General features: G+C 41.2%; 1 protein-coding gene across 1 annotated transcript in view; it reads right to left on the minus strand.

Moving 5' to 3' along the window:
* LOC126277970 (dynein beta chain, ciliary-like) overlaps positions 1-24480 on the minus strand; it is a 694172-nt gene that overhangs the window by 484615 nt on the left and 185077 nt on the right. Inside the window, exons 10-11 of the mRNA XM_049977623.1 lie at positions 19349-19562; positions 1508-1674 (exon numbers count right to left, since the gene is read on the minus strand). Of these exons, the coding sequence (XP_049833580.1) occupies positions 1508-1674; positions 19349-19562 (381 nt within the window). The remainder of the gene's footprint in view (positions 1-1507; positions 1675-19348; positions 19563-24480) is intronic.

Consider the following 24480-nt stretch of genomic DNA (forward strand, 5'->3'; position numbering starts at 1 on the left):
AATGAAAATGATGCTCGTACTCTTACTGTTCTCGCCTTTGTTCAACAGGATCCCGAAATGAGTAGGTGTGTGATTCAGAGACAAACTGGAATACTGAAATCAACTTTTTTGAGGATTTTGAAGGCACATAAATATCATGCCCATCATATCACAGTGACACAGGCATTAACGCCAAAATATATGAAAATACAAGTGCATTTCAGCCAATGGGCTTTGGAAATATAAGAGGTGACAATGATTTTTTTAGACACTTTATGTTCACTGATGAAGCTACATTCAAAAACAATGGAGAATTAAATCATCATGATTGTCATTATTGGTTCCCTGTCAATCCACACTGGCTCAGACCCGTTGACAATCAAAACAAATGGCCGTTAATGGTCTGGTGTGTAATTTTAAACAGTTATTTGATAGGACCGTATTTTTTTGACCAAAATGTTACTGGGGAATCTGATTTACAACTTCTCTGTGATGATTTGTTGGAGCTAATGGAAGATGTTGATTTAGGAACTAGGCAATGAATGTGGTTCCAACAGGATGGAGCAGCTCCCCATTATGCTAAAAATGTGTGGAACATTTTAAATTTACAGTACCCTGGTCGGTGGATTGGACACAGCAGACCAATGCGTTGGCCTCCGTGTTCACCAGACCTAACATCTCCTGATTTTTTCTTGTGGGGTTATTTAAAAAATATTGTTTATGAAAGACAGCCCACAACCTGAAATGATATGGAGCGACACATTCGAAGAGCGTGTGCAGCTATACCACACATCACGGGATGTGCTGCTCAAAACTGTGGACAACTTTCACAGATGATTGACTTCATGCATTCAAGCAAATGGGGATAATTTTGAACAATTTCTTCGTGGCTAATTTCATTAACTAAGCACCCCAACAAGTGAGAGGTAAGGGGACTCTCACTAATGAAGCACCTCAACATGTGAGAGGCAAGGGGACTCACACTAATGAAGCACCCCAGGACTCACACTAATGAAGCGCCCCATCGGAACATCATTCTACTACGTCCATGTCATCGTTCCTGGATAACACAAAAAGTAGGATACAGTAAATTTTGTACAAAAATAGCTTAAATTGGCAAAACGGAAGAATTGGTGCACATTTTTTATTGATTTGATGTGTCTTTCTTGGATAATTCTAAATAAATCCAAGTTCTTCCCCAATTTTACTTTTTTCTTGATTTCTGTGCCATCTGTTAATGGTTTTAAAAAATGTTTCAGACAAAACTTGATTACTTTTTTATGGAGAATCTGAATCTGCAGTAAAAAATGGGTATTTCCATTTAAGATTTAAAAGTTGCCCCCCGCCCCTACCAAGGTGTAGTATCATTTGATGTCCCCCTTAGAACTTATGAACTTGTCTCACCCACAATTTTTACCTGATGTAGGGTTTTCGAGATAATCTCATCTGAAACTTCTGATGAATCATACTGTATACATTGAAGTCCCTTACATACCTTAAAATACTAAATGGGATCCCCAGCACTTACTTGTATAGAGGTAGTTTTTTGAAGAACTCAAGATACTTTATCTGCTTCAAGTCAAAAACTTTCAGCTTTTCTCTTATTAGGGCACTTTCTGCATTGATGAATGGTGTTGCTTGCATCTTAGTGACAGTTGCTATTTTCATAGTATTATTCCACATTTCAGGTAAACTCTGTAAAACAATGAGTTATACAGTGAGATATACATTCTAAATATCTGTCCTGTAACAATGACTACATGGACCAAAGAAATGCACTTGGTTAAAATTTCAGACTTTTCTGTTTTGTAACTAACAATAATTGCAGAGCAGATCTTCCACTGTACAGCACTCAAAATGTCACTCCTTATATGAAACGGGGTGTATACACTGTTCCGGTGTAACAACAAGCACCAGCACAACGATGAAAAACGGAATAGCAGAGAGGGCTGTGAGACAACGTCAGCCAATAGTACACTGACCGGGATGATATCCCACCTGGAGTGGCCTTTTTACGAAGAGAATATAAGTGCTGCTCCACCTAGCCACATGCAGTGGAAGACGAACTGTTTCACAAATGCCACAGCAGTGACTTATGAACTGTTTTGTTTTGCCTGCATTGGAATTTTATATACCAAAGGGCATTGATTATTTACATGTCACCATTTGCTTGTGACATACCTTTGTGAATATGCAAAGTTAAGTATTGTCAATTTAACTTACTATAATAAACTACATTAATACGATTCCCAGCCCTTTAGGAAATGAAACCTAGCAAAAAACAATGCATTTTGGAATAATCTTTGATCTGCGGTAACATGTACACTGCATATTTTCGTATTATGCAAGTGTAAATACAAATTCCAACAAATACAGAACGGTAGCTTCCAAAGCACTGATCTTGAGATTGTGCTGCATTAAGCACTTCAGTCAGCCAATTATAGGTCACGTAACATGATCTTTCCAGCCAATAGTTGCAGATATCCAGAGCGTAGTACACGTGATGTACTAGATTGCACCTTTTTATTTCCCCCTTTCTGTGATCTGTGGAAGTTGGCTGTGTTTGTACCACATCGGAAATTATGCTCATTGCCAACCTTTGCTACATATAACTTGTGTGGGGTAGCAATAAGCAACAGTTATGAATACAGTGTTAACCTGTGTGCATTGTTGTGAAGTGACTGTTAATATTATTTTTTTAAAATAAATGAAGAGGCTGTACCTGGGCCTTCTATCAACTTGCCATAAACTTCTGTGACATAATAATCAATTATATGTTTGTTTCTTTAAACTGCTCTGGAAAAAGAAAACAGCACTTTTTTCAGCAATCAATGTGCTAAGAGGCAACCACAAACTTCCACTTCCAGTATCCTCCTCTCAGGGGGGTCAAGTAAAGAATGTGCAATCAGCCAATAGGATAATTACTGTTAAGTAGGAAAAGTTAATGTTTTAAATTAATATACGTACAGTACAGATACACTAAAAGGTAAGCTCTCACATATAAAATTGGTCATCAAAAATTTGTGCTGTTTCTTTTCAAGTGTGCAGTTAGGCAGGATCCTAAGAGAAAAGCGTAAATTGCAGCAACTGAATATTTCTGACAAACGGGTGATAAATTTCAGTGCTCTGCACTGAAAATTTTGGAGGTTATCTGGCTCTATATATGTTCAGTCATAATTATACTTTTTGCCGTCATTATTGTGTAATTTGTAATCCCTGAAAGAGCTAAGATAAGTATGAAAAACTAAACTTGAAGCAGAGTATTTTTTAGTTTTTGTATCCTTTAAGATATATCAAACACAAATGTACCAGTAAAATTTTTAAATAATGGCATAAATGGATGGTCTTCTGGCATGAAATTTTTCTAAGTGGCTGATCCTCAAAGTGTTAAGTTCTGAATGAGAGTCAAATGCTCTGTGATTTAACAAATTCATTGCAGATTCTCACACATGACATAATTCATCTTATGTCAAAGGAAATTTACTTTGAAAGTAATGTTTCTCAAACAACCATTCAGAATAGTTTCCCTTGACCTGCAAACAATTGTGACATCACACTCATTGAAAGCAGTTTGTCGTTACGAAGTATTGCGTAGTCTTTGACCTAGTGCCTTTGACAAATTTTACTGTCAGCAGATGCTTGTGTGTACACTGTTTTGTTGTTGTAAATGACACATTTTCTTTGCAATTACAGTTTTATTTTGATTTTATTCTCATGTTTATGTTTTATTGCTGCAGTATTATTCAGCAGTAGCAAGCTAAAATAAAATTCTTTGTTAAAGTATCAATTCTCACCTATCAAAATTCAAAAATTTAACTGAAAACTAAAACAATGAAAAATTTGTAGAATTCTAAAAAAATTTTGAATTTTTCCCCAAAGAAAAAATTCCTACATTTTTCCTGGTTGTCCCATGGTGAGTACACCCTGTGAACAGTCTGCAATTATGTAGTAAAAACAATGAATCACACTCAGAGAGAAAAGTGATATAAAGTAGGTGTAGTAATTAATTGGTCGTTGTTGGGTTGGGGTATACGACAAGATGGCCAATAGAAATAAAATGTTAATAAATATACATTTATAGAACCAAAACTAAGTGAAAAAATATACTAACCCAAAATAATAATCATAACAAAAAAGGAATGTTAAAAATTGTACAGATTGTAATAAAATAAGCAAAAATGTAGATTTTAACACTGTCACTGTTAGTACTAAGCCAAGGAAAGAAATATCTAAGAGTTCTTCCATATCTCATTGGAGATTTATTATTATGGAAATGTATTACCAATAAAAAAAACTCTTGGATTTGCAGTCAGGTGGCAGTATTAAAATACCACAACATTTTAAAGTGTGTCATGTCATCATCTTCTGGCAAAGTGTTGAGATATTCCAATGTCATAATATTTACATTAGTGGTGTACCCCTCTCCTCCCTCTACTCCCCCCTTCACATGACTACTAGCGGCTGGGTACTATCCAACCAGAGGAGGAGGAGGGAGGTGAGCAGCAGCGAGCGTAGCGGGGGCATGTTCGCATCTCTGTCCGGGCATCCCAGGTGCACCTTGTGAGTAGGACAGTGTTGCACGTGCTCTTGTCATGTTGCTTCTAAGTCAGGATTCCATGCTGCATTCAGCTGGTGACCTTTTCCCCTGCTGACAAGAGTCTCATGAATCAGTATTTAAATGGATTCATTTATCATGCTGTCCCAATAGCTAGCTGTTCAGCATACCACCTTGATGTTCTTAAAGGCAAAGGTGTGGTCTTCCTTGATGCTATATCCTGATATCGCTACCTTCTCTGTACATCACAGTCACCCACAGGGCTATTATGCTTCTTGCAAACTTTCAAAATACAGCACTGTGACTGCCCAATGTATTATTGGCCACATTTGCAGATGATACAGTATATCCCAGTTACATTCAGTTTCAGTGGCTCCTTCACAGAGCCATGCTACTACTCTTTCATTTTTGGCAGTGTTTGAAAGATGGTTTTTTTATGGTGGATACTTCAAGAAAGGTCACAGTTTTGGCTAGAGTGATCCCAAGTGCAGAAGGAAAGGAATTCTCACCTGTTCTTGTTCTTCTTCCCAGTTTTTGCATCTTTTCCCTTCTTGAATACCCTACTAATCTATGCTTCATTGTACACATTTTTGTGGAATACTTCTTTCCAGTTTTGTAGTTCATCTGGGAGGCTTTCTTTATCATAAATGATGAGTGATGTACGTATCAGGATGGTCAGCACTGCCTGCTGTTGAGCTTGATGGTGGCAGCTCGCAGCATATTGGTAAAGGTCTGTGCAGATCTTCTACCTATATACTGAATGACATAGTGTACCATCTGGCCTCTGATTTATCAGTGTGTCCAACAAAGGGAGACAATCATTCTCCTCTATTTCCATAGTGAAAGAAATGTTTTGATGAATGCTTTTAAGTGGTCTAGAAACTCATCCAGTATGTGTCTGCCATGTGCCCATACCACAAAAGTATCATAGATTTAGTGGGAAGTGCTTGGGTTTCTGGTGAGTGGTTTGAAGGGCCACCTCATCAAAGTGTTCCATGTAAAGATTTGTGATCTCTGGACACAGCAGGGAACCCATGGCCACTCCATCCATCTGCTCATAAAACTCTCCACTGCATTTGAAGTAGGTGATCATCAGTGCATGTTCAAAATGTTCATCTATGTGTGGGTTGAAATCTTGAGACAGCAGCACCAAAGAGTGTTGCAGAGGAACTTTCTATATCTACATCTATGTGATTACTCTGTTACTCACAATAAAGTGTCTGGTGAAGGGTTCAATGAATCATCTTCAAGCTGTCTCTCTGGTGCTCCACTCTCAAACGGCGTGCGAGAAAAATGAGCACTTAATTTTTTCTATGTGTGCCCTGATTTCCCTTACTTTATCATGATGCTCATTTCTCCCTATGTAGGTGGGTGCCAACAAAATGTTTTCGCAATCAGAGGAAAACAACTGGTGCTTGAAATTTCATGAGAAGATCCCATCACAATGAAAAACGTCTTTGTTTTAATGATTGCCACTCCAATTCATGTATCATATCTGTGGCGCTACTTCCCCTATTTCGTGATAACACAAAACAAGATGCTCTTCTTTGAACTTTTTTGATGTCATCAGTCCCACCCCATGCAGATCACACATAGTACAGCAATATTCCAGAACAGGGTGGACAAGCATGGTGTCAGTAGCCTCTTTAGTAGACTTGTTGCACCTTCTAAGTGTTCTGCTAATGAATCAGTCTTTGGTTTGCTCTACCCACAACATTATCTATGTGACTGGTACAATTTATGTTATTTGTAATTGTAATCCCTGAGTATTTAGTTGAATTTACAGTCTTCAGATTTGTGTGATTTATTGCGTAATCGAAATTTAGTGGATTTCTTTTAGTAATGTGAATAACTTTACACCTTTCTTTATTCAGGGTCAATTGCCACTTTTCGTACCATACATATATGTTATTTAAATCATTTTGCAATTTGTTTTGATCTTCTGATAAGTTTACAAGATGGTAAATGACAGCATCATCTGCAAATACTCTAAGAAGGCTACTCAGGTTGTCTTCTATGTCATTAATACAGATCAGGAACAATAGAGGATGTATAACATTTATCTGTGGAATGCCGGATATTTCTTTTGTTTTACTCGATGACTTTCCATCTATACTATGTACTCTGACCCTTCTGAGAGGAAATCACTGAGGCAATATTCCATAGACATGCAGTTTGGTTAGAAGACACTTGTGAGGAACAGTGTCAAAAGCCTTCTGGAAATCTAAAAATATGGAATCAATTAGACGTCCCCTATCGATAGCACTCATTACTTAGAGCTAGTTGTGTTTCACAAGAATGATATTTTCTGAATCTGTGCTGACTATGTGACAATAAAGTGTTTTCTTTGAGGTAATTCATAATGTTCAAACACAGTATATGTTCCAAAACTCTACTGCAAGTCAACATTAGTGATATGGGCCTGTAATTTAGTGGATTACTCCTATTTCCCTTTTTGGGTATTGGTGTGGCTTGAGCAATTTTCCAGTCTTCAGGTACAGATCTTTTTATGATCGAGTGGTTACATATAATTGCTAAATATGGAGATATTGTATCAGCATACTCTGAAAGGAACCTGACTTGTACACAGTCTGGAGCGGAGGCCTTGCCTTTATTAAGTGATTTAAGTTGCTCTGCTACACTGAGGATATCTACTTCTATGTTTCATGAATAGCAATGTTGTGTTGTAACTTACGTGCAGGTTATCTCTTAGTAGTTATGTGTTCTCAAGTATGTTGTTCTCAAGTATGTTTATGAAATCGGCCAGTTCTTAACATGATGACTAGCATTTGACATGGAGTTTTGCTAGATACGGGTCAGCCTGTAATGTGTCAATTAATGGCATTACATACTGGCCGCAGTGGCTCCCATTCCTTGTGGATTTAGGGCAATCCACACTGGCGTCGTGTCACTGGTGTCCTGCAGTACAGCCACTTTTCTATTGTCTCTAGCAGATCTGAGCTCTGCAGTAAAGCTACTGTTTACTTGTTCACTGTCAAGGTTGAATCCATATTGAGCTTTGTGTAGGGCGGGTCCTGTAGCACGAAGCCAATTTAATGATAGTAGTTGTCAGTACTGATTGGAACTGTTTCATTCCTTTTAACTACTGGAGGAATGATACTGTCAGCACCACTTCACAGTGATTGGATAACCTCCCATTCCACAGCAGTCACGTTTGTTTTTCAAGTTCATGATACTATCATATCTTAGGCAGTGGTCTGATGATGATGCAAACTGATTGTTGCATGTGTATGTATGAACAGTTCGGCTTGCTGAACTTGTTTGAGACTGTAACTGCTTTGTGAATCATTAAGTCCTCTGATAATGTATCTAGCATTCGAAGCGAAACATTAGGCAGCGAGCTGTGCTTTGCACCATGGCCTAATAACCCTAAAACAAATATCACCAACAATGCAAATAGTGGCAATGAAAGCCTGGATCTGTGATGTCCTACAAAAATTTATAAATTGGCTGAAAAATGAAGGAGCTATTGGAAGAAAGTGAAAACCCTCAAGGGCATATTTTGAGCTGCTACATTTTATATGTTTGGTTAAACTTAAAGATAAGAACATAAATATGATAAAACAAAAGAAATTTGTGCAGCAGACAGCACTTTGTGGAGGTACATAAGGAAGTGCTCGTTACCAGCTTGTGATGCATTTGAAAACGCAACATACAGTGTGATCAGATTAACCCTTATTAAATTTAGGGTTAGCACTTTCTTGCACCCATCCCTTCAATTTGAATGTCATTACCAATTATGGAGGCTAACTCTCTAGCCAAATTAACAACTGCCTTCGCAAGTGAAAATTGGATATTCTCCTTGAAAATGTGGAGCACTTCATAGACATTGCATGTTGGTGGATCCTCTAATTGGAGAAAAAATCTTGTGTTCAAGGGGCATTGTCCTATATGCATCTGAGGCCAGAAGAAGCTACACAATTGATGGGCATCAGGTGTTGCTAGACACCCTATGTCTTCTTTCACTTCCAGACTCTCCTCCTCCAAATGACAGATGGTTCAGCTCCTCAACAGTGAGGTAACTGAACTTACACACTGATAATGCCAGTGACTTCAGCACCTTCTAAATGCAGTTCCAGCAAATCAAAAGTGGTACTGGTGAAAGAACACAGACGGTTTTAGCTATCCTGTTGACAGAATACAACACAGCTGCTAAAGTCTTTCCGCTCCCGGGATTGGAATGACTCCTTACCCTCTCCCTTAAAACCCACATCCTTTCGTCTTTCCCTCTCCTTCCTGAAGAAGCAACCATCGGTTGCGAAAGCTAGTAATTCTGTGTGTGTGTTTGTGTGTTTTGTTCATTATGCCTGTCTGCCGGCGCTTTCCCGCTTGGTAAGTCTTGGAATCTTTGTTTTTAATATATTTTTCCCATGTGGAAGTTTCTTTCTATTTTATTTACATCATCATTAATTTGAACCCAACAATTACGTTTGTTATTGTCTCTGTTGCATTTCGAAATCTTCTCTATCATCTTACTTTCTCTTTTCGTCTGTACAAGTAGTTTCACTTTGTATTCATCTTCCCTTTTTCCGTAATCTACCATACATTTTATCCTGCCTAATTATACTCAGTAATACGTAATTTACTTCCAAACCATAACCTAAAAATTTTTAACGCTTTCAACATAACCGCTGCTATAAAATCCACTGTTCCAAGTTTACAAACATGCCGTGTAAACTCGTGAATACTATTTCACAGCTTCAGTTCCTTTCACCCATTAAACAACCATCTCAGTTATTTCCAACAACTTTCGTTTTATTTCCATTCCCATTTTTCCCACATAACCGATCATTTTTTAGCAGCTTCCCAAAGGTTTACACGTTATTATCTCTTCATCAAACAATTGTTAGCCTCATTCTCATAACCTGCCAGTACACAACCAGTCCTTTGAATACATTTACACACATATTTTTCGAGATTTTATTCGAAAAATTTTTTCGGAAATTATTTTTTCGAAACTTTTTTCGAATTTTTTTTTTTCGAAATTTTCTTGAATTTCCCCACCCTTTAACGTGATCTGGAGACAACATAACTACCTAACCCTTGCACCCATTGTTGTTCACCAACCTAAGTTCAGCACAGGATCAACATACCTCATCTCAAACCAACACTTTTTCGACTTTTTTCACATCTTCATCTCTCCCTATATAAATTTCTAATACCATGTCAAGCTCACAACATCCCTACAACGACCCCATTAAATTTTATTTACATTCCCTCCGGAAACATGCCTTCACCCTAGCCAGATTACGCTCCTATATTTTATTTACTCAGGCTTGTCTGACATTTGGCATTACTCCCAAAGGCCTCACACTTAAAGTTCTCATCTCTGGCTGCAATCCTTCTTTCCATCAGTCCTTATACCAGTTCCAAACAGCACAATCCATAGCCCTCACCCGCCTAATCCTTCACCTATACATCGACTCGGCCAATGAACACACACATCAACTCCTATCCCAAATCAAAGCCCTCAATCTTTCCTCTCCCACATCTACACCGACTGTATATAGCATCCTCCTACAGGCCAACCGCAAATTAGAACATCATGCCACCCTCCACCTCAAAAAACTATCCAATCTCTTGGTTTCCCACCTCCGGAAAGGCAACTCACTCACCCTCCACAACCTTTCCAACAAACCTCAACCTCCTCTCATTGCACACAGACCCAGTCTCTCCCATCTACTCAATCTCCCACTTCCAGCTCCACTCCCCCCAACACCTCAAAATTCTAGTCAATACAATCTAGAACCACAACATTCCAATTCAGTAGTTAAACTTTCCTCCAAACCCCTCTCCAAATCCGAAACCTCTGTCCTATCCAAAGACCTCACCTTCAACCCTACTCGTAGTCTCTGCTGGAAATATCAGTTTGCCACGAAGAAAAATAATCCTGATCCCACTCCTAATGATCCAACTCCCCAAGACACTATCCAAATTGAACCCTGCCTGCAACAGTTCCGTCCTCCATCACAGCGGGACCCACCTCCTCTTCCTCAAAATCACCCTCTCCAAACCTTCCAGGAATTTCTCACTTCCAGCCTTGCCTCTCAATCTTTCTTGAAAAACCTTAATCCTACTCCCAACATCACCACAGCCGAAGCCCAGGCTATCCGTGATCTGAAAGCTGACCGATACATCATCATTCTTCCGGCTGACAAGGGTTCCACGACCGTGGTACTTCATCGTCGGGAGTATGCGGCTGAGGGACTGGGTCAGCTTCCAGACAACACTACATACAAAGTTTGCCAAGGTAATCCCATTCCTGATGTCTAGGCGGAGCTTCAAGGAATCCTCAGAACCTTAGGCCCCCTACAAAACCTTTCACCTGACTTCATCAAATTCGTGACCCCACCGATACCTCGCACTCCTACCTTCTACCTACTTCCTAAAATTCACAAACCCAAACATCCTGGCCGCCCCATTGTAGCTGGTTACCAAGCCCCCACAGAACGTATCTCTGCCTACGTGGATCAACACCTTCAACCCATTACATGCAGTCTCCCATCCTTCATCAAAGACACCAACCACTTTCTCGAACGCCTGGAATCCGTACCCAATCTGTTACCCCCGTAAACCATCCTTGTAACCATTGATGCCACTTCCCTATACACGAATATCCCGCACGTCCAGGGCCTCGCTGCAATGGAGCACTTCCTTTCACGCCGATCACCTGCCACCCAACCTAAAACCTCTTTCCTTGTCACCTTAGCCAGCTTCATCCTGACCCACAACGTCTTCACTTTTGAAGGCCAGACATACCAACAATTAAAGGGAACAGCCATAGGTACCAGGATGGCCCCCTCGTATGCCAACCTATTTATGGGTCGCTTAGAGGAAGCCTTCTTGGTTACCCAAGCCTGCCAACCTAAAGTTTGGTACAGATTTATTGATGACATCTTCATGATCTGGACTCACAGTGAAGAAGAACTCCAGAATTTCCTCTCCAACCTCAACTCCTTTGGTTCCATCAGATTCACCTGGTCCTACTCCAAATCCCATGCCACTTTCCTAGACGTTGACCTCCATCTGTCCAATGGCCAGCTTCACACATCCGTCCACATCAAACCCACCAACAAGCAACAGTACCTCCATTATGATAGCTGCCACCCATTCTATATCAAACGGTCCCTTCCCTACAGCCTAGGCCTTCGTGGTAAACGAATCTGCTCCAGTCCTGAATCCCTCGACCATTACACCAACAACCTGAAAACAGCTTTCGCATCCCGCAACTACCCTCCCGACCTGGTACAGAAGCAGATAACCAGAGCCACTTCCTCATCCCCTCAAACCCAGAACCTCTCACAGAAGAACCCCAAAAGTGCCCCACTTGTGACAGAATACTTCCGGGGACTGGATCAGACCTTGAATGTGGCTCTCCAGCACGGATACGACTTCCTAAAATCCTGCCCCGAAATGAGATCCATCCTTCATGAAATCCTCCCCACTCCACCAAGAGTGTCTTTCCGCCGTCCACCTAACCTTCGTAACCTCTTGGTTCATCCCTATGAAATCCCCAAACCACCTTCCCTACCCTCTGGCTCCTACCCTTGCAACCGCCCCCGGTGTAAAACCTGTCCTATGCACCCTCCCACCACCACCTACTCCAGTCCTGTAACCCGGAAGGTGTACACGATCAAAGGGAGAGCCACGTGTGAAAGCACCCACGTGATTTACCAACTGACCTGCCTGCACTGTGACGCTTTCTATGTGGGAATGACCAGCAACAAACTGTCCATTCGCATGAATGGACACAGGCAGACAGTGATTGTTGGTAATGAGGATCACCCTGTGGCTAAACACGCCTTCGTGCACGGCCAGCACATCTTGGTACAGTGTTACACCATCCGAGTTATCTGGATACTTCCCACTAACATCAACCTGTAAGAACTCCGGAGATGGGAACTTGCCCTTCAGTATATCCTCTCTTCTCGATATCCGCCAGCCCCAACCTCCGCTAATTTCAAGTTGCCGCCGCTCATACCTCACCTGTCTTTCAACAACTTCTTTGCCTCTCTAATTCTGCCTCGACTGACATCTCTGCCCTTACTCTTTGCCTTTAAATATGTCTGCTTGTGTCTGTGTATGTGCGGATGGATATGTGTGTGTCTGTGTGTGTGCGAGTGTACACCTGTCCTTTTTTTCCCCCTAAGGGAAGTCTTTCCGCTCCCGGGATTGGAATGACTCCTTACTTTATTTTGGGAAGTCTTTCCGCTCCCGGGATTGGAATGACTCCTTACCCTCTCCCTTAAAACCCACATCCTTTCGTCTTTCACTCTCCTTCCTGAAGAAGCAACCATCGGTTGCGAAAGCTAGTAATTCTGTGTGTGTGTTTGTGTGTTTTGTTCATTGTGCCTGTCTGCCGGCGCTTTCCCACTTGGTAAGTCTTGGAATCTTTGTTTTTAATATATTTTTCCCATGTGGAAGTTTCTTTCTATTTTATTTACATAATCAATAACTTTGCTACTTTCAAGCAAGGAAATGCAAATAAAATGGCAAATTCTGGAAAGGGCTATTTCCTCAACTATTAATTATAGCTCCTTTTCTTTTTTCTGTGTAATACTATTGCACTATTAGTAATTTCTGAGGAGCAAATAAAACCTGTAATTTTTTATACAGTACATCACACTCAAAACAATGTAACTAGCTGCCATAAACAATATGACACAGATTTTGCCTTACGTTAATTTTTTTAGAAAGTAACTTATTTACTGCCACAATACATTTAATTTGTTCTGTGTAACATTTTTCATCAATACAGCTCTTTAAGAAATAAGTTTTAATAATTCCTCATTTTTATCACTTACGAAATAATAAAACTTGCTAAAACTGCAAGAAGGTAGTTTTATAGGGGAGGTGGAAGTCATAAGACACACACCCCTGGCAGTTCTGCCTGAGGCACAGGATCACTTCAATACAGTTCTGGTGTAAAAATAACTTTCTTTAATTTTTTCACTGAGGTCAGCATGAAATGTGTCAAAAATTGGAATGTATTTCTTGATTTATTTTGCACCTTGGGTTCTTAGTATTTGCAATATATGGGTTTCCATAATGTCCAGCACATCTTTCTTGGTTTAACTGCTATATAATGTCCTCATTGTAATCATATGAATGAAGGTCTTATACACACTCTCTTTTACCCATAAATTATACTTCCTTAAGATTCTTCTGATGAATTGTAGTTGGGCATTTGTCTTTTCAAAGGTTGGACTTACATGGTCAGTCCACTTTAAATCTACTACATCACTGTGTCTGACTGCAGTCACAGATCACTTATCAGGGGATGAAATTACATCAGATCTGTTCAGCTATTTGTATATTTCACATTACATTTGTCTGTGAAAAGTCAGTGGCCAGGCTCCCCTCCAGCTGCTGTTTACTTACAAGACTCTCTGCTTTTTGTAACAGTTTTATGAGAACATTGCTTCTCAGTCCACAGCTCCTTCATGTATAACAGACTCAAAAAGCCAGTCAAATGGATATAACAGCTATCAGGTCATTCCTACATATAGCAAAGACGAGCAATCCACTCACACTACACCAAGATATCCCAGATGACATCTCATTTCTGATGCTCCTAATTAAGACCAATATATTGGGTTCTAGTTCGTCAGGATGTCCAATTGTAAAAGTGCTAGATCGTCTTAGGACGAAGTCAGATAGGAGATATTCTTGCTTGAGGATCGTTCCTTTAATGCTGGAAGTCAATTCAGTAAATGAAGAAAGCAGATCAGAAGGTGCAATGAGATTATTTCACCAAAATATTTGTGACATTAAAGAGTAAATACACTCCTGGAAATGGAAAAAAGAACACATTGACACCGGTGTGTCAGACCCACCATACTTGCTCCGGACACTGCGAGAGGGCTGTACAAGCAATGATCACACGCACGGCACAGCGGACACACCAGGAACCGCGGTGTTGGCTGTCGAATGGCGCTAGCTGCGCAGCATTTGTGCACCGCCGCCGTCAGTGTCAGCCAGTTTGCCATGGCATACGGAGCTTCATCGCAGTCTTTAACACTGGTAGCATGCCGGACGTGAACCGTATGTGCAGTTGAAGGACTTTGAGCGAGGGCGTATAGTGGGCATGCGGGAGGCCGGGTGGACGTACCGCCGAATTGCTCAACACGTGGGGCGTGAGGTCTCCACAGTACATCAGTGTTGTCGCCAGTGGTCGGCGGAAGGTGCACGTGCCTGTCGACCTGGGACCGGACCGCAGCGACGCACGGATGCACGCTTAGACCGTAGGATTCTACGCAGTTCCGTAGGCTACAGAACCGCCACTTCCCAGCAAATTAGGGACACTGTTGCTCCTGGGGTATCGGCGAGGACCATTCGCAACCGTCTCCATGAAGCTGGGCTATGGTCCCGCACACCGTTAGGCCGTCTTCCGCTCACGCCCCAACATTGTGCAGCCCGCCTCCAGTGGTGTCGCGACAGGTGTGAATGGAGGGACGAATGGAGACGTGTCGTCTTCAGCGATGAGAGTCGCTTCTGCCTTGGTGCCAATGATGGTCGTATGCGTGTTTGGCGCCATGCAGGTGAGCGCCACAATCAGGACTGCATACGACCGAGGCACACAGGGCCAACACCCGGCATCATGGTGTGAGGAGCGATCTCCTACACTGGCCGTACACCTCTGGTGATTGTCGAGGGGACACTGAATAGTGCACGGTACATCCAAACTGTCATCGAACCCATCGTTCTACCATTCCTAGACCGGCAAGGGAACGTGCTGTTCCAACAGGACAATGCACGTCCGCATGTATCCCGTGCCACTCAACGTGCTCTAGAAGGTGTAAGTCAACTACCCTGGCCAGCAAGATCTCCGGATCTGTCCCCCATTGAGCATGTTTGGAACTGGATGAAGCGTCGTCTCACGCGGTCTGCACGTCCAGCACGAACGCTGGTCCAACTGAGGCGCCAGGTGGAAAGGGCATGGCAAGCCATTCCACAGGACTACATCCAGCATCTCTACGATCGTCTCCATGGGAAAATAGCAGCCTGCATTGCTGCGAAAGGTGGATATACACTGTACTAGTGCTGACATTGTGCATGCTCTGTTGCCTGTGTCTATGTGCCTGTGGTTCTGTCAGTGTGATCATGTGATGTATCTGACCCCAGGAATGTGTCAATAAAGTTTCCCCTTCCTGGGACAATGAATTCACGGTGTTCTTATTTCAATTTCCAGGAGTGTAGATGAATTGTTGATAAAACTTGACATTGACATTGTGTGTATCTGACAGCATCATTTATGTAGCAAAAAGAATTTCTAAGACTTCCTTTGGACGGGAACAAATTATCTAATTTTTATGCAAGGAGTTTGTTGTAGAACGGATGAGTGCCAAATTAAAGATTTAGGGCTATGAGTCCACTTGCAATGCAGACATTTAAAGCCAATCTCAAATGGAAAACTTGGCAAGAAGTGTGCAGTACAAATAACTTGAACAATCAGTACAATACACTTCTTCAAATCCCAATCTTGTTTTTTGATAGCACTTTCCCATTAGAAAATTATAGGTAAACTAATGACATTAGAATATCAGGGAGCTGTTTTGTAATATAGGAGATGGTAACAAAAAATACTGAAAAGTGCTGAGAAATGTCATCAGCCAGGCTAATAAAATGCATCACACTAATCAAGTGAATCAAGTGGACAATCTTCACATCTCATCCTCAGGTGTGGATGAAATGGCTAGATCAAGAAAATGCTATAAATGTAAGTTTGCCTTTTCTTAATCTAGCCTCGAAGATCAGTCATAGGGTCAGTATTTGCTCATGTGTTCCAATATTTCTATGGAATCCAAACTGATCTCCAAGGTCAGCTTCTACCAGTTTTTCCATTCGTCTGTAAAGAATTCACATTAGCATTTTGCAACCGTGACTTATTAAACTGATAGTTCGGTAATTTTCACATCTGTCAACAACTGCTTTCTTTGGGATTGGAATTATTATATTCTTCTTGAAGTCTGATAGTATTTCACCTGTCTCATACATTTTGATCACCAGATGGTAGAGTTTTGTCAGGAATGGCTCTCCCAAGGCTATCAGTAGTTTTAATGGAATGTTGTCTACTCCCGGGCCTTGTTTCGACTCAGGTCTTTCAGTGCTCTGTCAAACTCTTCACGCAGTATCATATCTCCCATTTCATTTTCATCTACATTCTCTTCCATAAGAGGGTATTTCGAAAAGTAAAGATACAATGGCTTGCAGTCCTTAAATAGAACATTTATTTAGAAAACATCAGTTACATCTTATTAACTGGATTACTTGTTATTTTTTGACGTAATCATCCCCGTTATCCAAACAATTGTTAAGTCGGTGCACAAGCTTCTGTATCCCACAGTCATAGAAGGTTGCTGCCTGTTGTCGGGACCACATTTCAACTTCATCTTTGATCTCTTCATTGTCGTGGAATGATTTTCCACCAAGATGTGACTTCAGGTACCGGAAGACATGGAAGTTGGTGGGCGCAAGGTCCGGGCTGTATGGCGGATGGTTCAATACATCTCGTGTGAATAGTTTGAGTAGTGCTTTGGTTACAAGCTCTGTGTGAGGCCGAGCGTTGTCATGAAGCAAGTGGAATCCACTTGTCAGCATTCCCCTGCATTTATTTTGAATTGCCCATCAAAGACTTTTCAAAGTCTGGCAATATGCAGCAGCATTAATTGTCGTTCCATGAGGCATAAATTCCAACAGAAGAATGCCTTGTCTGTCCCAAAAAACAGAAGCAATGATTTTCTTCGCTGAAATCAACATTTTGCATTTCTTGGCTTTTGGTGAATTTGAATGGCGCCATTGCATTGATTGTTGCTTGGATTCAGGTGTATGGTGATAAACCCATGTCTCCTCACCTGTCACAATGTGATCACGGAACTCATCACCTGTTTCAGCATAGTGTGTGAGGAAGTCGAGTGCAAAGCCCATCCTTTTCTTTTTGTGTTCTTCCATTAACAGTTCTGGAACCCTTTGTGCACGCAGTTTCCTGTACCCTAACTTGACAGTCACAACGTTATAAAGAGTTGTCATTGACACGTCCGATATGATCTGAAGCAATTCTATCAATGTGAGGTCTATTCGCACGAATTGCTTCCTCCATTCTCTGAACAAGGGCATCAGAGATCACAGATGGCTAACCTGTTCTGTGTTGATCATGAACATTGGTCCTACCTCCGGAGAAATGACGACACCATTTCATTACATTTTGTCGATTCATAATGTTCCCACAAACAGAAACAATTTCTTTGTGAATATCCGCTGGTTGCCGGCCTTTTGCATGAAGAAAACATATGACGGAGCACACTTTGCATTTGGTGAGATTCTGAATCAGCACAGCCATTTTAAACATGACCTACTCCAACCAGAAGCGACGTTCAACTGCTGAATGACCGTGAGGAGAAAGATAACGCTTCAAGGTTAACACCAGTGTTGCCAACTTGCTCGCCAAAACTCTTCTGTTCCTCTGGCGTATGGTGTATCTTTACTTTCTGAAATACCCTCGTATCTTACCCCTAGTGAGATAAGCCTCTACATCCTTACATTTGTCCTCTAGCCATCCCTGCTTAGCCATTTTGCACTTCCTGTCGATCTCATTTTTGAGAAATTTGTATTCCTTTTTGCCTGCTTCATTTACTTCATTTTTATATTTTCTTCTTTCATCAATTAAATTCAATATCTCTTGTGTTACCCAAGGATTTCTACTAGCCCTCGTCCTTTTACTTACTTGATGCCCTGCTGCCTTCACTACTTCATACCTCAAAGCTATCCATTCTTCTACTACTGTATTTCCTTCCCCCATTCTTGTCAATTGTTCCCTCATGCTCTCCTTGAAACACTGTATATCCTCTGGTTTAGTTAGTTTATCCAGGTCCCAGCTCCTTAAATTCCCACCTTTTTGCAGTTTTTATTGTGGTCAGAGTCCACATCTGCCCCTGAAAATGTCTTACAATTTAAAACCAGGTTTCTAAATCTCTGTCTTACTATTATATAATCTGATACCTTCTAGTATCTCCAGGCTTCTTCCATGTATACAACCAGAAAGTGATAATAAGCTCCTTTTTAGTGCCTCATTTGCCTCTGTGGTACACTTGCCCTATTCCCCTTAAAACTTTCCAAATAGCTACAAGCCTCCTGAAGTGTTACCACATTCATTGTTTTAATCGTATTCTTTTTTCTGTCTTTTCTCATTTCAATTTACTTTTAAAACAATTTTACTGTACAGACAATATAATGAGAAGGAAAGTTGCTACTCACCGTATAGTGGAGATGCTGAGTCGCAGGGAGGCACAACAATAAGACTTTCACACTTAAAAGCTTTCAGCCAATGGCCTTCGTCAACAATAGACACACATACGCACAACACACACTCATGCAAAAGCAACTCACACACATGACTGCAGCCTCAGGTTACTGAAACCACACTGCCTGAGACTGCAGTCTTGTGTGTCAGTTGTGTTTGCATGCGCACACGTGTGTGTGTGTGTGTGTGTGTGTGTGTGTGTGTGTGTGTGTGTGTTGTTGACAAAGGCCATTGGCCGAAAGCTTTAAGTGTGAAAGTCTTTTTGTTGTGCCTATTGCGACTCAGCACCTCTGCTATATTGTGAGTAGCAACTTTCCTTCTCGTAATATTGTTACATTCCATCCTGGATTTTCCATTGTTTGATTACAGTAAAGACAAGTTAATATGTAAGTAAGTGACACTTGTCAAGTTATAAAGGTACTAATCAAAAAAAGAAAGGATTGAGGGATTAAAATGAGAAGGGACTAATATGAGGTGTTTACATTAACACTCACCTGCAGTTGCTGGTGTACTTCATCTGAAAATTCAACATCATATGTCTTCAACAGATTTATCGTTTCCTTTATAGGATCAAACATTTGGTCAGTAGTCAAACTTCGCTCTTTCACTTGATTTAAGTAGATCATGATTTTAGGAAGCACATCATAATCCACTGGTGTCAATAAGACTTTATTAGCTTCCGCAATAAAGTCTGAAAGCTCTTGGAGGCTGAAGCAAAAGCAAACAAATGTAGGACTTAATAAAAATAATGCATTCCATGAAAATAACTAATAGTCCCATCAAATTACAATGAAGAATATAAGAATAATGATTGTGGGTCAATATTAGATTTCACAAAGTAGACAAAAAGCATGAACATCACAATAGTTCTTTTACTTTGCAATACGATAATACAACTGCATTCGTCCATTTCATATGTTGATGCCTTCGCATATTTATTAATTTACTAATTAGTAATGACCTGCTTTGCTGAAGACATTCTGAAATGTCAGTTCAGTTTTTGTATTATATGGGAAGCAGGTAATGAGAGTGATTTGCCAAATGCCAATTTTTTTGCAGATGCATACAGATATACTCTATCTGACAAACTGTCTGCCAGCAGTGACAAAAACATCATTATATGAATTGTTTCATGTGCTTTATAATACTTTGAGTAATTCTGTTTCACTAATAAGAACCCACCTCTCTGGAGGACACCACCTTGACGAAGCACTGTCCGTGTGGGTGGAAAGGCTTGCACATCTGCATGAAGATGAGGGCTATGCCAAAGGTAGAGGGCCTACTGCAGGAAAGGCCTCAGCTGACGGATCAGACTAAGGTTGTCCCACAATGTCCCATCTTCCCTATCTGCTCCTAGTCCTTACCCAATTCCCTTTCCCAACCCAAGGTATGAAGTGGATTCATGCTGAGGTGTGCATGGCACATGGGAAGATGTGTCGCAAATGGAGCCTCGGGGATACTGGGCGACCTCCCTGATTAAGTAACCTTACACTGCGCAGGGTATTCATGGTGTGGACTGTCTAGGTCACCAAATCTCATGGGACCAAGATGGACACAACTAAAGAAAATAAATTAAAACAAACTGAGGGGCAAACTGAGACCTCAGACACCCAAATATCAGGGTCAGGAGCAGTGGAAGGCATTCCCACTACTGAATCTGGGTCTAGACCTGAGCCAGAAGTGGGAACTGTAATGAGAAGTTGGGCCACATCAAGATTAAAGCCTTGTCTGGGGCCCAGAGGAGGGAACTACTCGGGGAACATAGACAAAAGGAAGGGAAAGAATGGCTTCCTAAAGACAAGTGGTGGGAATTAGAAGGGCTTGAACCTTAGACCCCCAAGAAAAAACTGTTTCAGGTTGAAGGTGATACGCAGACCCCCACAACATTGAAGACAAGCAGCAAGAGGATAAGGGAGGAATCTAAGATTCCCTCCTCCATGAATAAGCAAGCCCAGAAAAAATCAAGGCAAGAAATAGGGAAACAGACCTATAGTACTGCAGTCTCAGTTTTTAAGATGGCAGTTATCCAAGAAGGCTATCCACAGGTAGCCATCACCTCACACCAGGAGGAACTCATACAGATGACCCTCTATGAAAAGATTGGGGGGGGGGGGGGGGGGGGGGAGTGGAGGAGAGACACTGGTCCAGGACTGAACTTCAGGAGGGTCTATCTAGATTGTGGTGCCCTCATTTTTGTCTTTGAGAGGGTGCACACAGTGGAATGGCGTAAAGACAAGGTGCCCATGACACCACCATGGGAAGATGCAAAGCTGCAGGTCAAGATAGCAGTGGAGCTTCTTAAGACTGCAAAGGTATCAATATGTGTACTACAGATCCTTAAGGATGTTTCCCATAAGACTTGTTCAAGAAGATAGGGTTCCAGAACCCAAAAGTCTCAACAGAAGACTGGAGAGTGATCAACCAGAAGATTGTACTGAAAGGACGAACCCTGGTGGTGGAGGTTGGAGAGAAGTCCCTGAAAGCGATGTGAGAGCAAGGCCTGAAATTGTTTTAGGGTTCTTGCAGGTCACCGTCAGGGTTATCGAATACCTCAAAGACAATGACGGCAGCAAGACAGAGACTGGAGATGCTGCTGAATAATCTGCAGCACAGTAAAGGGGCCTCTACTGCCCTGAGCTGCTGCCTGGGGAGGCAGGAAGTGGATGGGGCCCTGATACAAGAACCCTTCTTATATAAAGGGGGCACTGGAAGTAAGCTGATGTATGCTAGAAATCAAAGTAACTCCAGAACATGCATCTATGTAGGAAATGGAATTTCTTTCATGCCAATGGTGGATTTCTGCTCTAGAGACCTAGTGACCATCAGAACGCAGCAATGTGAGGAAGTATCATAACGGAAATTGTTTTGCCCTCAGCATACCTTCCTTACGAAGACAGCACTTCTCCTTTAGAGGTGAGGAGACTGGTAGAAGCTTGCCATTAGCAAAGTGACCAACATTTGGTGGGATATGACGCCAATGCCCACAACCTAGTATGGGGCAGCGAGGACACCAACAGTAGAGGCGAGTACCTTCTTGAATTTCTTCTAGCTAACAACTTGGAAGTCCTGAATTGGGGCAATTAACCTGCATTTAGGAATAGCAGAAGGGAAGAAGTAATTGATATAACTTTTGGTTCCATAATAATGGGCAGCTAAGTCAAACAATGGCATGTGGTGTTATAGTCATCCTCATCGGACAACATGTACATTAAACTGAAGGTTGAAATGGGAATCAGACAGACCATGACCTATCGGAATCTCAGGAAAACAGACTGGGAAACATATAGGAAGGACCTTGACTTAAGCTTATCGGAAATAAAAACCTTGATAAGGAACCCAGTAGAGTTTGAGGAAGTAGCTGAGGCTGTTACCTCTGCAACTGTTGTTGTTGTTGTGGTCTTCAGTCCTGAGACTGGTTTGATGCAGCTCTCCTTGCTACCCTATCCTGTTCAAGCTTCTTCATCTCCCAGTACATACTGCAACCCACATCCTTCTGAATCTGCTTAGTGTATTCATCTCTTGGTCCCCCTCTATGATTTTTACCCTCCACACTGCCCTCCAGTACTAAATTGGTGATCCCTTGATGCCTCAGAACATGTCCTACTAACCGGTCCCTTCTTCTAGTCATGTAGTGCCACATACTCCTCTTCTCCCCAATTCTAATCAATACTTCATCATTAGTTATGTGATCTACCCATCTAATCTTCAGCATTCTTCTGCAGCACCACATTTCGCAAGCTTCTATTCTCTTCTTGTCCAAACTATTTATTGTCCATGTTTCACTTCCATACATGGCTACACTCCATACAAATACTTTTAGAAATGACTTCCTGACACTTAAATCTATACTCGATGATAACAAATATCTCTTCTTCAGAAACGCTTTCCTTGCCATTGCCAGTCTACATTTTATATCTTCTCTACTTCGACCATCACCAGTTATATTGCTCCCCAAATAGCAAAATTCCTTTACTACTTTAAGTGTCTCATTTCCTAATCTAATTCCCTCAGCATCACCCTACTTAATTCGACTACAATCCATTATCCTCGTTTTGCTTTTGTTGATGTTCATCTTGTATCCTCCGTTCAAGACACTGTCGATTCCGTTCAACTCATCTTCCAAGTCCTTTGCTGTCTCTGATAGAATTACAATGTCATCGGCAAACCTCAAAGTTTTTATATCTTCTCCATGGATTTTAATACCTACTCATAACTTTTGTTTTGTTTCCTTTACTGCTTGCTCAATATACAGATTGAATACCATCGAGGAGAGGCTACAACCCTGTCTCACTCCCTTCCCAACCACTGCTTCCCTTTCATACCCCTCGACTCTTATAACTGCCATCTGATTTCTGTACAAATTGTAAATAGAATTTCGCTCCCTGTATTTTACCGCTGCCACCTTCAGAATTTGAAAGAGAGTATTCCAATCAACATTGTCAAAAGCTTTCTCTAAGTCTACAAATGCTAGAAACATAGGTTTGCCTTATCTCAATCTTTCTTCTAAGATAAGTCGTAGGGTCAGTATTGCCTCACGTGTTCCTACATTTCTACGGAATCCAAACTGATCTTCCCCAAGGTCAGCTTCTACCAGTTTTTCCATTTGTCTGTAAATAATTCGCGTTAGTATTTTGCAGCTGTGACATATTAAACTGATAGTTCGGTAATTTTCACATCTGTCAACACCTGCTTTCTTTGGGATTGGAATTATTATATTCTTCTTGAAGTCTGACGCTATTTTACCTATCTCATACATCTTGCTCACCAGATGGTAGAGTTTTGTCAGGACTGGCTCTCCCAAGGCCGTCAGTAGTTCTAATGGAATGTTGTCTACTCCCGGGTCCATGTTTCAACTCAGGTCTTTCAGTGCTCTGTCAAACTCTTCACGCAGTATCGTATCTCCCATTTCATCTTCATCCTCTTCCATTTCCATAATATTGTCCTCAAGTGCATCACCCTTGTATAGACCCTCTATATACTCCTCCCACCTTTCTGCTTTCCCTTCTTTGCTTAGAACTGGGTTTCCATCTGAGCTCTTGATATTTATACAAGTGGATCTCTTCTCTCCAGAGGTCTCTTCAATTTTCCTGTAGGCAGTATCTATCTTACCCCTAGTGAGATAAGCCTCTACATCCTTACATTTGTCCTCTAGCCATCCCTGCTTAGTCATTTTGCACTTCCTGTCGATCTGATTTTTGAGATGTCTGTATTCCTTTTTGCCTGCTTCATTTAATGCATTTTTATATTTTCTCCTTTCATCAATTAAGTTCAATATTTCTTCTGTTACTCAAGGAGTTCTACTAGCCCTCGTCTTTTTACCTACTTGATCTTCTGCTGCCTTCACTACTTCATCCCTCAAAGCTACCCATTCTTCTTCTATTGTACTTCTTTCCCCCATTCCTGTCAATTTGTTCCCTTATGCTCTCCCTGAAACTCAGTACAACCTCTGGTTCTTCCAGTTTATCCAGGTCCCATCTCCTTAAATTCCCACCTTTTTGCAGTTTCTTCAGTTTTAATCTACAGTTCATAACCAATAGATTGTGGTCAGAGTCCACATCTGCCCCCGGAAATGTCTTACAATTTAAAACCAGGTTCCTAAATCTCTGTCTTACCATTATATAATGTA

The sequence above is a fragment of the Schistocerca gregaria genome, chromosome 6 (assembly GCF_023897955.1).
Source record: "Schistocerca gregaria isolate iqSchGreg1 chromosome 6, iqSchGreg1.2, whole genome shotgun sequence".
Taxonomy (NCBI): Eukaryota; Metazoa; Arthropoda; class Insecta; order Orthoptera; family Acrididae; genus Schistocerca; species Schistocerca gregaria.